Source organism: Pelodiscus sinensis, chromosome 15, assembly GCF_049634645.1.
Source record: "Pelodiscus sinensis isolate JC-2024 chromosome 15, ASM4963464v1, whole genome shotgun sequence".
Lineage (NCBI taxonomy): Eukaryota > Metazoa > Chordata > Testudines > Trionychidae > Pelodiscus > Pelodiscus sinensis.
Window position 1 is genome coordinate 19,302,084 of NC_134725.1, and position 17,264 is coordinate 19,319,347.

General features: G+C 43.1%; 1 protein-coding gene across 8 annotated transcripts in view; it reads left to right on the forward strand.

Annotated features, from left to right (window-relative positions):
- The window catches only part of TANGO2 (transport and golgi organization 2 homolog), an 83,372-nt gene that overhangs the window by 37,341 nt on the left and 28,767 nt on the right, over positions 1-17,264 (forward strand). For all 8 annotated transcript variants that reach the window (XM_075898336.1, XM_075898339.1, XM_075898335.1 and 5 more), the window contains one exon: positions 1,474-1,588. In XM_075898336.1, coding sequence (XP_075754451.1) covers positions 1,474-1,588 — 115 coding nt within the window. The remainder of the gene's footprint in view (positions 1-1,473; positions 1,589-17,264) is intronic.

The following is a 17,264-nucleotide window of genomic DNA, read 5'->3' on the forward strand; positions in this document are numbered from 1 at the left end:
CTGCACAACCACACATGTACTTCCTCAATTTGACGATCCCTACCCAGACCTTTTCCTTCAACCGGAAGGACAGACGAGAATACCACTTGTGGTTCAGATTCCTTGATCCTTCTTCCCAGTGCTACATAATCTGCTGTGACCTGCTTAAGGTCATTCTTGGCCATATTGTTAGTTCCTACATGGAGAAGCATATGTAGAAGCATTTTGAATATGTAACAAGCTCTTACTTGAAACTTCTTCTGGATGAGTTCTGTTTTTTAGATTGATGCATTCCTAGCACACTTTTGTGAGCAGAACATAACATGAAATGGAAAATTGGGCATTTTTCTCTTTTAGGAGAATTTTTCTCATATTTTTAGAGTAAAAAATTCATCTGCTTACAAACTCAGTGTCATAAGGCTGTGTGGTGGAAAAGTATGACATTAAATAGATCAAATTAACCATCCACATTAGTTGTATACCTAGTCAGAACTATAAAGGAACATGTAAGATAAATTACATTTAAAGGCTGAGTAGAGTGATAAAGGGAAAGATGATCTAATACAGAAGCTGTGCTATCATAAATTCAGAGTTGTTGAGCAAGAATTGGGAGTTGTTCCTCAGAGTGAAAATAAGTGTCACCATTGCTATATTGCTTTAATCTGTGCACTGTGTAAAACCCTAATTTCCATATTTTGCCTCTCATCAGTTATAGGAATCCTAAACCTTTTATCTCCTCCTTTGACAGAAGTTGCCAGATTAGCTATCCTCACCATCACTGGACCTAACCGTGTCAGTTATATGATCAAGAACACACATTCCTGTTCATCCAGAAATATAATGTATGCCATCATGTGCCAACAGTATTCTTCTGCTATGAATATTGGACAGACTTCTCAGACACTTCACCAAAGAATTCATGCCCACAAATCAGACATCAGACCTCTTCACAAGGAAAAACCAGTTGCTTTTCATTTCAGCCTACCTGGACATAGTCTTAATGACCTTACTACATGCATCTTACTTCAAAGAGAATTTAACACCAGATCACAGAGGGAAATGTCAGAACTTTCTTTCATGCTCAAATTTAACACTTTACAAATGGGCCTTCACAAAGATGCTAATTATCTTAACCATTACAAAGATAGCTTCCCACTTATCACTGCTGATTAGCCATTCATTAACTCAAATAGCTATTCCCTCCCCTTCACCCTACCTTCTGCACTAAATCTGATATGTCAGTTTTATAATGTGTTCACTTTTTTCATTGTTTTCTTTTGGTATTTATTGTCATGCCAATTCTCTTCCAGAGTATGATCTGAGGAAGTGGGTCTGGCTCACGAAAGCTCGTCACCTATGAAACCATCTTGTTAGTCTTTAAAGTGCTACATAGTTTTTCCTTTTATTTTAGCAAGATCAGACTAACATGGCTACCTCTCTATTACTTTCCATAAGCAAGTCATTCTAACTATTATTCCTTTCTCTTCCTTTTAGGTGCACTTGTAACAAATTTCTTGACAACAGATCTGGACAGCTTCTCTTACTTGAAGAAAGTTTCATCAGAAGGACACCTTTACAATGGATTTAATTTAATAGCAGCCGACTTGAAGTGAGTCCTATAACACTTTACAGATTAAAAGATGACGAGGGAGGGAAGAAAGCAGTTAACTTCATACTATTATTAATACTAAACTATCACAGAACTGTGAGTTGCCACAGGTGAAAGCTATAGTTCTTGTGCTTTTATTAACAGGCATATATATTCAAAGTTCTGAATATTACTCCATTTCTTTCTAGAATTTTGTATTTTTTTCTGCCAAAAACCAGGGGACTGTGTTATCAAGTGATTTTTGCAGTGCATCTCTCACATCTTTTTCTTGAAAAATCTATAATATCCACATTTTCTTTTTAAAGATTAGGTGTCTTGTTTGAAGGAAGGGAGTAACTTTAGTTACATGTTCTTTAAAGCAAAATGCAGGACTATGTAGCACTTTAAAGACTAACAAGATGGTTTATTAGATGATGAGCTTTCGTGGGCCAGACCCACTTTCTCAGATCAAATAGTGAAAGAAAATAGTCGCAACCATATATACCAAAGGATACAATTAAAGAAAATGAACACATATGAAAAGGACAAATCGCATTTCAGAACAGAAGGGGGGGGCGGGGGGGGGGAGGAAGGAAGGTAAGTATCTGTGAGTTAATGATATTAGAGGTGGGGAAAGTTAGATGTCTGTAAGCTAATGGTATTAGAGGTGATAATTGGGGAAGCCATCCTGGTAATGGGTAAGATAGATGGGGTCTTTGTTCAATCCTCCCCCCCCCGGAGAGTGTCAAATTTTAACATGAATGACAGTTCAGAGGATTCCCTTTCAAGTGCAGATGTAAAAGGTCTTTGTAGAAGAACGCAGGTGGTGAAGTCGTTGAGACAGTGTCCTTTCTGGTTGAAATGGCAAGAAATAGTTTTTTCTTTGTGATCTTGTCTGATATCTGTTTTGTGGGCATTAATCCTTTGGCGAAGTGTCCGAGACGTTTGTCCAGTGTACATAACAGACAGACACTTTCGGCACATGATAGCATAAATTATATTTCTGGATGCGCAGGAATATGTGTTCTTGATCTTATAACTCACTTGGTTAGGTCCAATAATGGTATCAGCAGAATGAATATGCGGACAAAGCTGGCAACGGGGTTTGTTGCAGGGGAAGGTACCAGTGTTGGTATTAGTATGGTATGTCCTGTGGTTGTTGGTAAGAATCATCTTGAGGTTAGGTGGTTGTCTATAGGAGACAATGGGTCTGTCTCCCAGAGCCTCTTGGAGTATGGTATCCTGTTCCAGTATAGGCTGTAGTTTATTGATAATGTGTTGGATAGTTTTAAGTTGGGGGTTGTAGGTGATGACAAGTGGTGTTCTATTGTTGGTTTTCTTGGGACTGTCTTGAAGTAGATGGTTTCTAGGTATTCGTCTGGCTCTTTCAATTTGCTTTTTTATTTCTCCGGGTGGGTAGTTGAGATTTATAAATGCTTGGTAGAGATCCTGAAGCTTCTGGTCTCTGTCAGTGGGATTAGAGCAGATGCGGTTGTATCGAAGGGTTTGGCTATAGACGATAGATCGTATGGTGTGTTCTGGATGGGAGCTGGAAGCATGTAGGTAACTGTATGAGTCAGTAGGTTTTCTCTACAGAAAACCCATCTTACCCATTACCAAGATAGCTTCCCCAATTATCACCTCTAATACCATTAGCTCACAGACATCTAACTTTCCCCACCTCTAATATCATTAACTCACAGATACTTACCTTCCTTCCTTCCTTCCCCCCCCCCCCCCCCCCCCGCATCCCCTTTCTGTTCTGAAATGTGTCCTTTTTCATATGTGTTCATTTTCTTTAATTGTATCCTTTGGTATATATGGTTGTGACTATTTTCTTCCACTATTTGATCTGAAGAAGTGGGTCTGGCCCACGAAAGCTCATCATCTAATAAACCATCTTGTTAGTCTTTAAAGTGCTACATAGTCCTGCATTTTGCTTCAGCTACACCAGACTAACACGGCTACATTTCTATTAATGTTCTTTAAAGAAATCTTTTCATTGAAATATCTCTAATGTATCATCCTTGTTTTGTGATACATTTTTTTTTTGACTGTCAGACTTCTGGACGAGTACAAAAATTCCGTTAATAGCCTCTCCATGCCAATTTAATATGAACAAGTACGGCTAGCCTCCTGACTTTCATACTGTACCTTTCTAGAATCATGTTAAGTTTTTAAATAAGCTATAAAAGACCCAGGAAAATACACACATTGTCCTGACACCACAATTGTAATCAATATACCGACAGGCACTGGATCTTAATACAAAGATCTGATTAGTGAGCTGCAGTAACTTAGCTCAGAGATCAGATTTAAGAATGTTAGCACTGAAACCAAATAAGAACCCAGAAGAAGGTAATCAGTGTGAGAGGAGCACTTGGAATGTTAGGGAACAGCGTTCAGAACCAGGATACTTGATTCACTCAGCAAGGTCTATATTTGATGGAATCTGGCAGTATCAAGTACAAGAGATAAGTAGGGAAAACCACAAAATGCAAAAGACAGTGATTAGATGCTAAGATTTTGTCTACATTGCCCTGCAGCTCAGAGTTCTGGGGTGAATAATTAGCAGTGTGTACTCATGTTGCATGCTGCATCTCCCCTATGTGGTGCAGCAGGTGTGAATTAAAAGATTGTTAGTTTGCACTAATGTCGTCATATTTGAAAAAGACTGAAGCCCCAAGATCTCCCTCCCTGCTGGGCAGAAGCTCCTATCCCGCTATCCCAATGCAAGGCAGAGGTCGCAAGACACGCATGCACACTCTTTCAGCCCTCCAGTTATAGAATCATAGAATAATAGGACTGGAAGGGACCTCGAGAGGTCATCGAGTCCAGCCCCCCGCCCTCAAGGCAGGACCAAGCTCCGTCTACACCATCCCTGACAGATGTCTATCTAACCTGTTCTCAAATATCTCCAGAGAGGGAGATTCCACCACCTCCCTTGGCAATTTATTCCAATATTTGACCACCCTGACAGTTAGGAATTTTTTCCTAATGTCCAATCTAAACCTCCCCTGCTGCACTTTAAGCCCATTACTCCTTGTCCTGTCCTCAGTAACCAAGAGGAACAAATTTTCTCCTTCCTCCTTGTGACACCCTTTTAGATATTTGAAAACCGCTATCATGTCCCCCCTTAATCTTCTTTTTTCCAAACTAAACAAGCCCAGTTCATGAAGCCTGGCTTCATAGGTCATGTTCTCTAAACCTTTAATCATTCTTGTCGCTCTTCTCTGAACCCTTTCCAATTTCTCCACATCTTTCTTGAAATGTGGCGCCCAGAACTGGACACAGTACTCCAGCTGAGGCCTAACTAGTGCAGAGTAGAGCGACAGAATGACTTCACGAGTTTTGCTTACAACACACCTGTTGATACAACCTAAAATCATATTTGCTTTTTTTGCAACAGCATCACACTGTTGACTCATATTCAACTTGTGGTCCACTATGACCCCTATATCCCTTTCCGCCATGCTCCTTCCTAGACAGTCGCTTCCCATCTTGTATGTATGGAACTGATTGTTCCTTCCTAAGTGGAGCACTTTGCATTTCTCTTTATTAAACCTCATCCTGTTTACCTCTGACCATTTCTCTAACTTGCTAAGGTCATTTTGAATTATGTCCCTATCCTCCAAAGAAGGTGCAACCCCACCCAGTTTGGTATCATCTGCAAACTTAATAAGCGTACTCTCTATCCCAATATCTACATCATTGATGAAGATATTGAACAGTACGGGTCCCAAAACAGACCCTTGAGGAACTCCACTTGTTATCCCTTTCCAGCAGGATTTAGCACCGTTAACAACAACTCTCTGACTACGGTTATCCAGCCAATTATGCACCCACCTTATCGTGGCCCTATCTAAGTTATATTTGCCTAGTTTATCAATAAGAATATCATGCGAGACCGTATCAAATGCATTATTAAAGTTTAGGTATATGACATCCACCGCTTCTCCCTTATCCACAAGGCTCGTTATCCTATCAAAGAAATCTATCAGATTAGTTTGGCATGACTTGTTCTTCACAAACCCATGCTGGCTATTCCCTATCACTTTATTACCTTCCAAGTGTTTGCATATGATTTCCTTAATTACCTGCTCCATTATTTTCCCTGGGACAGTTAAACTGACCGGTCTGTAGTTTCCTGGGTTGTTCTTATTCCCCTTTTTATAGATGGGCACAATATTTGCCCTTTTCCAGTCTTCTGGAATCTCCCCTGTCTGCCATGATTTTTCAAAAATCATAGCTAAAGGCTCAGATACCTCCTCTATCAGCTCCTTGAGTATCCTGGGATGCATTTCAGTTAGGTAGGTGATGAATGGGACAGGTTAGTAGGGCTGTGCGAGCTGTACTTTCCAGCCGCAGTTTGGACATTCCTGGTATACCTTTCCAGAATTGTGTCAACAAATGTGACATCACTATATTTGTTTCCTCTAATGAACTGACCTCTATTGGTCATAATCCAGTAACCCTCACTCACTTTTTACACCCTGCCTTTTTTTAGGCCTAGGAAACACTTGAAAGATGCTTAGGTGCACAATACCATAGCCTCTTGCCAGGCTATTTATTTCCATTTTAGAAAATGCTGTCAATGGGGAGGGGAAAATGGAACTAGCTGATTGAAGTTTTAAAAGGAGAAGCATGTTTTATCAAGGCAGACTTACTCCAGCTGTGAAGATACTAACAGTCTCTCAGTACTTGCTGCTCCTGCTTAGGGATAAATGACCTGGCTCTAAGAACTGCAATAGCAGAAAGAGAAAGTGATCATTTCTGAGATGTGCATAAACACTAACCCAGTCTCACACAGCGTTGCTCCCGGGAACAGGTGAAGGCTCTGATGGAGTTAAAGGAAACAGTGTTTTTAAGGTCTGCTGGTGTCTTCAGATGAACTCTAATAAGCATCTTATTTGAATTATTTAATTAATTAAAAAAAGGGAGACTCAGTATCTTCATCAGTTTTTGACAAGTATAAAGCCATTCCAACTATTCCCCCATTCCAACTATTATTTGGTGCCAGCTATGTTGATTGGTTTAGAGGAGGACTTTGTTAATTAGCAAATTAGGGAAACTGTAAATCCAAAGGTAGACTTTTTGTTTGCTATTGACTGAAGCTGAAACCAGTGAATTGATTTGTTTTGGCTGAGATAATGCATAGATTGTTCTTTGAACACACACTAACCAGCCCAACACAGAAACTAAGTTGGATGATTGTAGGGGGTGTTCCTTCTCTTACCATTAGTGCACTCTACTTTGCAAAGTTTATTATCCCACACTGGGATTTCTCCACTCTTTACTATGAATTGCTTCATTTAGCCCTATTGTATTTAGAGTTGTTGACCTCTTTCTTCCTCCACCCTGCCTCACCTCTGGCTAGCTTTCAACCAGAATAGCTGGCATTAGTAAATTTGTTGCTAGTTTACCCCAAGAATAGAAGGACTCTCACATTACAGACTTCAATAACAGTCTTCTGAATGGTACTTCCAGACAGAGCTGAATGAATAATAGACTTTTCATACTGCAAGGGCCGTTCAAGGTGACATTACCAGTTAGCACCATTCCAGTCATAGGAGAAAGCAGGGAAGAAAGGCAGTGGTAGTGGGTTACTGTATTATAAATAGTTGTAATCAGCCATTAATCCAATGTGTCTGTTCAGTCCATGATTTGTATTGTTTAGCAAAGTTATGAATTTAAGCTCCCAGGCTTGTTTTTGAAGGTGTTACACAGATTTTCTTTGAGGGTGAGGACTGAGCAGTCAGATAAAAAGTAATCTCTTCGATTTATTTTTAATATAAATTTCTTCAAGAGCACAATGATTGTCTTGTTTCACCTACATAGTTGTACTTGGAGCATTTAGTACACTGGATGAGGTGGACCACATGATAGGTGATAGGCATGCATAGAACCTATGGATTTTAGAAAGGGTAATGTTATGTCTACATTTGTTGTTCTGAGAGGATCAGGAGCCACTTTGAGGCATGGTCTATACTAGGAGTTTAGATCAAATTTAGCTGCTTAAGATCGATTTTTCTAAACATTGTGTCCACACTACCAAGACTTTTCCATGGACCTTAAGGTCGATTTCAGTACTCTTGCTTTTCACAAAGAGTAACAAAGTTTTCAATCTTGCCTGGTTGAATTTACAGTAGAGTAGATGCTGTGTTGCAGAAGTTGACATTCTTCGCCTCTGGGAAGCATGCCACAGTGCCCTGCTTTGGCCAGAATTTGTGCCTCTGCTGCTCTCCTGGTGAACAAGAAAAGTCCTGGGAAAGTTTTAATTTCATTTCCTGTGTGACCAGCATTGTGAGCACATGTCAGAGCAGGCAGAACACCTGAGCAGCGTATGTGGCCACGAGTTCCAGTTTCTGGGGCCAAAAGCACGCCAGCATGGAGTATACAGGACATCTTGGACATTGAGGCATGGGGAGAGGATTCCATTCTATCTGAACTACGAAACCGCAAAAGAAGTGCCAATCGCAAAGATCACAAACTGCCTAATGGCCAAAGGGATGTCTAGTATTGTTGAGTTAAAATAAAGGATCTGAGGCACTCCTAACGCAAGACAAAAGAGGCAGACAGACAGTCTGGTGCATTGCTACAAACATACTGCTTCTACGACCTGCTGCATGCAATTCTAGGGGGTACCCAACTAGTTTTCCAATCCAGACTGTAGAGTCTCCCCAAGAAACTCAGGGCAGAATGTGGAAGATAATGAGGTGGTAGAGCAGCAGGAGGAGGAAGACAAGGAGAATGGCCAGCCAGCAATCTGTGAGAGCCAAGAACTTTTCTTCACTTTGGAGGCAATCCCTTCCCCCAGGATGTTTCCCAGTCAAGCAGTGATGCCAGGGAGTACAATTCTGGTGAGTTCACAATTTTTTTTCTTGCTACAGCTGTGTTAAGGCAGTTGGGTGTGTTGTGTAGCATACTCTGTGCCTACACAGTGCGGGCGCCCTGAAACCGTTTAAAATGTCTGGAGATGGAGAAGGAATTCTCACTGCATAGCTCCATGAAGCTCTCATAGAGGAGCTCTTTGATCCTTCTTACAAGTTTTCTGAGGAGACCAGACTTATTCTGTCCTTCATTGTAGGTCACCTTCCCATGCCAAGCCAGCAGCAAGTGGTCTGGAATCATTGCAGCATAAGGCCCCAGTTTCTGACCACATTCAGTCAATATCAGCTCCCTATCAATCTGTGTGTTTCGGAGATGACTAATATCTCACATGGCAACCTGGAGGAAGGGAGGCTATTAGTTGCTCCCTGTGAGGGGGTTCGCACTCACCACCGTATCCCCCTGCCAGCTGTCCTCACGAATTGGCTCCCTTGGCAGGTGGGGTGCCTTCTCTGGGGTGGTGTCTCCCCTCTTCACTCCCGGCTGCGGCGTCCTCTTCGCCACACTGCCCTCCGGCAGTGCCCAAGTCTGTCTCTGAGCCCCCCTTCCGGGGGTAGATGTTCCTCCAGCGGGCCTTCTTTCAAGCCCTGCAGTCTGGGGATTTGCGGGCCAGAGCTCCCCTAGCCCTGCCTGGCCTCCCCAGCCCTGCCCTAGCTCCAGGGAGCCTCCTCCTCCCTCAGCAGCCAGGTTCTCACTGCCTCCCCCCACAGCAGCAGCCCATTCTCTATTATAGCGCCCAGCTGGGCCCTAATGGGCTAGTACAGCCTCAGCTGGGCTAAATTCCCCGGCCCTGGTTCAGGCCGGGGTCTGCCCTTAAAGGGCCAGTGCAGGGCGAGCGCCCTGTCACACACCCTCCCCCTTAAGTATCTCTCCCGGGGGGGGGGGGGGAAGGGGAGGGAAGTACCCTAACGCCCCAATGTACGCCTTAGCTGGGCCCGTAGGGTGTCCCTCTCTTCCCGCAGATTCTCCACTCGCAGGAGCAGCCTACTCCCCTCTTCCAGGGTCTGGACTCCCACTGTGGTCCTCTCGACCACAGCTGGAGTCTGGGTTCCCACCGAGGCCCTGCCTATCCCGAGGCGGGTTCCCCATTTTGCGCTAGGCCTTCGGGCCTCAGCCTTCCCCTTCTTAAAGGCTCTTATCTCCCCCACTCCCTCCTGGGGAGTCGCCTTACGCTGACTCTCTTTCTGGGCCATCCGCCCCCCTCCCTGGGGGCAGTGCCTTTTTATGTGGCCTGCAGCGTGGCAGTAGAAGCACCGTTTGTGCCTCCCCTGGGTCCTGGCCCCCCGCCAGGCCCTTTGTGGCTTAGCCCCTCCTCTCAGGCTAGCCGGTGCCCTGTAGGTCTCCCTGGCGCACTCCCTCTTCAGGTGCCCAGGTTCCCCACAGGCCCAACACCTTCGTAACCCCCCTGTTGCCTTCACAGGGGGGACTCTCCCACCATCCATCCTATCTGGGTGGGACCTCCTTTCCCTAACCCAGTAGCAGCACTCCCTCCTCCTGTGGCCCCGATGTCCGCAGGAGAAACAAGTTGGAAGTCCAGGCCCGGGCTCCCAGCCCTTGGCGCCTGTGTGTCCCTGGAGTCTGGGTGCCCACCCTTGCAGCGGCCTGACCAGCCTCTTCTGCTGCTCGGCAGGCTGGGCCACCCACGGCCTCCAATAAATGTCCATCTCTTTCTGTAATGTCCCGGGTCCAAACCAGCCCCCTTGGTCGCAGGGCAGCAGGCCCAATGGCCCGAGTTCACCAAAGTAGCCCCCTTGTATCAGGGGGGGACCACACGTGCCCACATTCTCCACCATCTGTGAGGGGGTTCGCACTCACCACCGTATCCCCCTGCCAGCTGTCCTCACGAATTGGCTCCCTTGGCAGGTGGGGTGCCTTCTCTGGGGTGGTGTCTCCCCTCTTCACTCCCGGCTGCGGCGTCCTCTTCGCCACACTGCCCTCCGGCAGTGCCCAAGTCTGTCTCTGAGCCCCCCTTCCGGGGGTAGATGTTCCTCCAGCGGGCCTTCTTTCAAGCCCTGCAGTCTGGGGATTTGCGGGCCAGAGCTCCCCTAGCCCTGCCTGGCCTCCCCAGCCCTGCCCTAGCTCCAGGGAGCCTCCTCCTCCCTCAGCAGCCAGGTTCTCACTGCCTCCCCCCACAGCAGCAGCCCATTCTCTATTATAGCGCCCAGCTGGGCCCTAATGGGCTAGTACAGCCTCAGCTGGGCTAAATTCCCCGGCCCTGGTTCAGGCCGGGGTCTGCCCTTAAAGGGCCAGTGCAGGGCGAGCGCCCTGTCACACACCCTCTGCTGCTACTGTGGATTTAGCTTCTGGCACACCCTCCTTCTTCTGTCCTGCCCACAAGCTCCTGACACATGGGAAAGAACTCTCCCATGAAGTGGGCTGTGGCAGACACACAGGAAGGAAGTTAACTGAGCTGCCACTCTGTCTGGCCAGCATGAATGGATTCATTCTCCCTTCCCTCCCACTCTTTTCACTTGCAGGATCGTACCCTGGTAGGCCCTTTACCATGTCAGTCACCAAACCGCGAGTCCAGATGTTCCCTTCAGAACTATGTTGTATACCTGCTGTTTAGTGGCCACTTTAAAGCATTGCTTTAGCCTTATACAGAACTTATCTCCATTAGGGATATAAGCGATTAGGTTAGGAACGAAGCTGAGTGTCTTGAAAACGTGTGTATTTAGCAGCATGTTTTACGGATGTGAGACATGGGTGATAACGAAAGATTCGAAGAGAAGGATATTGGCGTTCGAGAGTTGTTTTAGAAAGATCCTGAGAATAGGATAGATACAGAAGATTACCAACGAGGAATTATATAGGAGGATACAGCCAAAGTAGAACCTACTGCACAAGTTTATACAATGGAAGTAACAGCTATTCGAGCATATTTGAAGAATGAACAAGCGAAAAGTTAAGACCTTGGTATTCGGCGTAATGGATGGTCCGAATAGGAGAGGCAGACCCCACAGAGAATGAGTAGATGATACAGTAGATTGATGTGGAGCTAGTGTACAGAAACTAAGCTACTCCACACTGGACAGGGAAAGATGGAAAGAAATAGTGAGGGAGGCATCGGACACCAACGGGCGTTGTGCCCATGATTGATGATGATGATGATCAGGGCTTGACAAATAATGCAGTCTACTCGCCTGTGACAAGTAGATTGCAACCTGGAAGAACCGGGTTCGGGCGATCTGCGCATGTGCAGAACGATCAGTGCATGCGCAGATCGCTGGACAGCGCGGCTGGCAAGTGGGGCTCGCTGTGGTTCGGTGAGCTCTGATGATGATGATGCTGCTGCCATCACTTCAGATAAATTGCAAATTATTAGATTTGGGTACCTCATCTCCTTTATATCACTATCCTCTATCCAACCACCTCCTGTCCATCCCATCATTCTTCAGGAACCAGTCTCATGAACAATTGCTCCTCCAGATGGTACATCATCTCCTCCATCTCTAAACTATAGAACCTGTACTTGCCTAATATTCCCACTATTTTCTCACAAAGAAGAAAAATGATGGATGGCGCCTTATTCTTGATCTCAGAGCTCTGAACAATATTTTTTTAAAGGGTCACAATTTTGAATCTATCAACCATTATTCCAATACTGGAGCAGGGGGACTGATTTTCATCCCTCAACTTGCAAGATGCATTTTTTCACATGATTATAAAACTGACAGATATTTCACAGACATTTTCTCTGGTTTGTCCTAGGTCACAATCACTACTAGTACAGAGTATTAACTTTTGACCTCTCTATAGCTTCCAAAGTCATTTCCAAGCTTCTGGAAGTTGTTACTGCTCATCTCAGAAAGAAAGTCATTATTTTGCCTGTACCTGGACAATTGCCTCCTCAAAGACTTTCCCTATAGGACTTCCAATGGAGCACCTTTATAACCATCATTTCCAATACCTTGCCCTGAAAATCAACAAAAACAAATCTACACTCATTCCCACTCATAGGAGCTCAGTTAGATGCAGCAACAGCAACTGTGTTTCTTCCACAAGACAGATTCAATGATACAAAAACTGCAGGGCAATCTACAGGTTATAGCTCACAACTGTCTGCAATTGCTTGAATGCATGGCTGCCTGCAGCATAGTTGTCAAGAACATATGCTTCATGCGAGGATTTCAGGGATAGTCAAGAACCGTGTACAGATCTGTAATGGAGGAGGAATGCTGACCAGCACCTGGTGACTAAAGGTAGCCAGAAGAACCAGGGGGCATATAGTGCTAAAATTTGAATTGTATAAGATTCTTTGCCTGCTTTCTTTGTGTGGGAGAGAAAAAATAGGAGTTGAGAGAGACAGAATGATTTAAACCCAAGCAGGACTACCATGCCTCCAGGGTATTTGGGGCATGGAAGTGGACTGAACCAAGAAAAGATTGGAAGTAGTAAAGGGAAAAAAGTGAATCTAGTCATAATCACTTTTCTTTATTTAGTTTAGTTTTCTTTATTTTGTGGTTTGGTTTGGTTCTGTATGGATTTGACTCCCCTCCCCATTTATCATCTAAGCATTGTTCCCAGAGATTTTCTGTGTGTTTTAATTTTAATGCTTTATCAAGTATCACTTTTTTAAGGTGGTGATTTGATTTTGTGTCCTGGAAGGTCTGTCTGTGTGCATCTGCGTGCCTTAGACTGAGAGGTCAGCCACTAGAGACTACAGCTTGTTTTTCTGTTTTATTTTTTCAAGCTTTCTTGTGGCATAAGAGCTTGGGGTATTCTGGGGGCCGGTTTAAGTATTTGCTCCCAGTTGTAGGGATAAAAATCACTTTATGGTGGCAGCGACCCCTGCCCCCCAAAAATCTGTGTATTGCAGTTCTGGGGGAAGTTTTTGTAACCAGTGCCTGTAATGATGAGGTATATTTGAAGTATTTGTGGGCCCCTCCTTTTGCACTCAGAGTGCCAGAGTGGGGAACAGCACAGACATGCACATATATTTTCTGTGTAAAGATAAGAGATGAACTTGGCAGTTTAAAATGAACAGAAATTTCAGCTGAATTGTGTAGTTCACATAGATTAATCTATTTCTTTAGAAAGCTTGAGGTAATCAGAATGCTTCCTTTCAATTCAGAACTTTTGTTTAGAAAAATACTTAGCATTTTTATACTCTATAATACATACATTACCAACAAATAAGATGATAGAGAAAGTATGGTCATATATTCAGAGTGCATAAATCATTACTCAGTGATTCTGCTGCCAGTTTCACACTAGTATTTGAATAATGTATGAATAACCTAAGTGTGGTGAGTCAGTATGGCCTCCTGCTGACCCAGAAGAGGAAGCCCTCCATAAGGCCCATTGGTGGGCGGGGCCAGAGCCACCCAGCCCACCCCCAGGAAGTGGAAGGGTGGGCTGGGACTATAAGAGCAGGTACAGAGAGCTCAGTTAGAGCCCAGCAGGCAAGCAGGCCAGATGCTCTCCCTGGCTACCCCAGGAGGGAGGCATGGCGGCCTTGCCATCATAATAGCTTTGGGTTGCTATGCAGCCATATACCACTTTATTATTTGATTTCTAGAATATTTGTTATTGCTCACATTTAAGAAAGAAAGAAGGGAATCTAAACTAGAGTATGTTTTGTGGAAGGTTGTGGTGGTCTGTTTTTGTTTGTTTTTTGCTACCATCAAATCTGAAAGTCATAAGAAATGGGGCTGCCTTACATTTTGAAGTTGCAATAATTTTAATTAGGGATGTGAAGAAGAGTGTAATTTGTTAATTGTGTAATTGACAAAAATTGCAGAGCTGCTGCAGTGGTTGATACTGGGACCCAGTGCAAGCCTTCCTGTGTACCAGCTCCTAAATTGCATCCCAATGCAGAGCTGCAGCTGTGGTTGATGTTAGGACCCTGCCCACAAAAAATTTACTTGTAGAGCCATGGAGGGGTTGCGCGTAGCTGATACCGTTAAATGCTAAGCACCCACTAACTGGTTAAGCATTTAATTGACTACAGTATTGCATCCCTAATTTTTATTGCAGCTTATCACTTACCTCGCACAATGGATACTGATATTGTGGAGCTAGTAGAGAAAAGGGAGGCAGTATGAGTCATCTTGCTCTGCAGAAGCCCTGTCCGGCATTTCTGTACTATTTTCATGATCAGTCTTGCAATGATATTTCATCTTGCCTTTTGCCACTGGGTTCCAGAACAGAGTCACTGTAAACAGTAGGAAAAGAACTGTCAGAACCAAATGAGAGTAGAAAGAGTAGCTGACTGGCACGTTGAACTAAAACTTTGGTAGCATCTCCATTTAAGAACTCTCTTGGAAAACCTCAATCTTATTTTATTTGACAAAATAATTCCGCATATAATGCTGTAGCAGCAGCTTTATGGATGAGGTATGTGTAATAGAAAATGCATGCCTTGGAAAATGTGGAATGTAGAAACAATAAGGCACAGATGTCTTGAATTAGTGACCTTGTGGTTTGTATGAATTCCTCATCTTTTTTTGTTAAACTCCTGGGAAACTTATTACTGCATTACTCAGTCACAAGAATCTCAAAGCAGATGGTAGATATTAATATTCTTTTCACACAAAAAGCCATCAGTAAAGGAAAGGAGTAGTGACTTCTTATTTAGCAGGAGGTCTCATTTATGATAATGCTTATCTTAATGCTGTGTTTAAGGATTATTTTCTCATTTTCATCCCCTTCCCTTAAAATTTAGTTTCTTTTCAAATTCAGATCTTTGGGGATATGAATCATTCCAACCTTTTTTTTCCTGAAAGCCCTTCTACTACAGTTTATATATTTGGCAATCTGAAAATATATATTGTGTTTATACAATAATAATATAGCCATTCAAATTATTGGTGACTTTAAAGATAGCATACCTACACTTCTTATCTACTTACTATGATACTACACATCATAATGTACTAATCTGTACTAATTAATTTTGCCTTATTCTCTTGGCCCGTGAAATATTTACAGTCTAAAAAGTGTAATAATCCAGTAGCCAATAAAAGAAAATCTCCGAGGAGTTGTAAAATAGTCCAAGTGATTCTGTCTTTTTATTGAGCACCACATTTATTAATGTTGCCTTCAAGGCATGAATGCTACACTTCTCCAGCTGACTTGAAGGAGTTTTTATAATAATAATAATAATAATAATTAATTAATTACTACTATGTTCTCCTGTGTCTAGCAGTTTGTAAGGAATTGATACTTATACAAAAACCAGATATACTCAATAGCCAGAAGAAAACTTACGAAAATGAATGATGGGATATGCATACTCAAATTCATTTATTTCATTGCTTCCTCTGTCAAATTTGAAAGTCACTTTTCATAGAAAATAGCAAAATAAATAAAAAGAAAATACATTTGTTTCCATATTTTCTTGGCTACATGGCAATTTCTTTAGATGAGAAATTCTTTAATTCTAGTATTAATACAGGCTATGGCACTCCTGTCACTTATCTTTTAAAAATTCATCTAACAGTCTGCAATAACAATTTGTGCTTCCATTGATGCACAGACCCTCCTAGTGCGAGGCTGGGAATACTAGTTCAGGAATACTACTACATGGAAAGGGTGACAGTACATTGTGTTTGTTCTGCTTATAATAGTAATTTTGGTTAAAAATTCTTGGCTTGGGTTTCTTATTGGTTAATGCACAATGTGTTTTTGCTGCCAAAAATTGACATTACTGACATGTAACAACTGCCCATGCATATGCTGATGGTAGGAAAACTCAGAAGGAACAAATACAGGCTGCAGAAATTTATTCTTTTTGGTGATGCAATGAACTATCGCAGAAAGAACATTTTGGAAAAAATAATTGTGATCAGAATACTACTGAGGCTCTGCTCGTAATTGAGTGATGTCTTTAGAGTTCTAGTCCTCTGATTTGTCTTGTGGGGAGTCACTGCTCTTAATTGTATCCTGGATGACTTTTTTCTGTACGTAAGAAATGTTTATATGTTTGGTTTTGGTGGTTTTATTCGCATTTGATTTTTTTTGCCAGACATTTTAGTTAGTTATAAAATACCAACACTCTAAGTAATAACAGCTTTTTCATAAAACATCAGGTAAGTGGCATGAGAGCTAAACCAGATGGTATAGGCCATCCTCGCTGAAAGTCCGAAATACATTCCAAAAAACTTGGACTTGTATCGAAATAACTTAAAGTGGGGAATTTTTTTTTCCTGCAGCTGACTTCCATTTGTGCAATTAGGACTGATTTTTTTTTTTTTGCACAACTTAAGAGTGGGGAATAGAAGAACTTATAACACATCAGTTCCTACAAGTGTCAACAACTTTAGTGCAAAATGGATGTATACAGGGGCAACTTATAGCGGGGAAGCCCTGTGTATTATAGTATTCCATTTTCTAAACAACTTAAGAGGAAATATCTATTAACTAGAGACAGTGGACAAAGCCAGAAGTGAAATACTGTATTGAGTCATGAAATAGTGATTAGTAACCTTCCAGCACTTCCGTGTCAGCTTTATATTACAGTTGCATGCCAAACTAAGGTCTGGTGGGTAAGTAGGGGTGTTAGCTATCTGTTAATTGAATAATCAACTAACCACATGAATTCTTAGTGTTTAGTTGACTATTCTATAGTCCCAGAGGGTGGGAGCAGCAGCCAGTACAATCCGTCCCCACTCCCACGGAGATCCCTGCCACCCCACACTGCTGCCTCTCTATCAGAAGCAGCAGCGCAGGGTGTCAGGTGGGAGCAGATCCGTAATGGGAGCCAGCTCCTCTTATGAACCTGCTGCCTACCACCCCATGCTGCTGCCTCTGATACAGAGGCAGCTGTCCCTGTTCATAGGGGGGTCCGAGCTCCCTGCTGACAGAG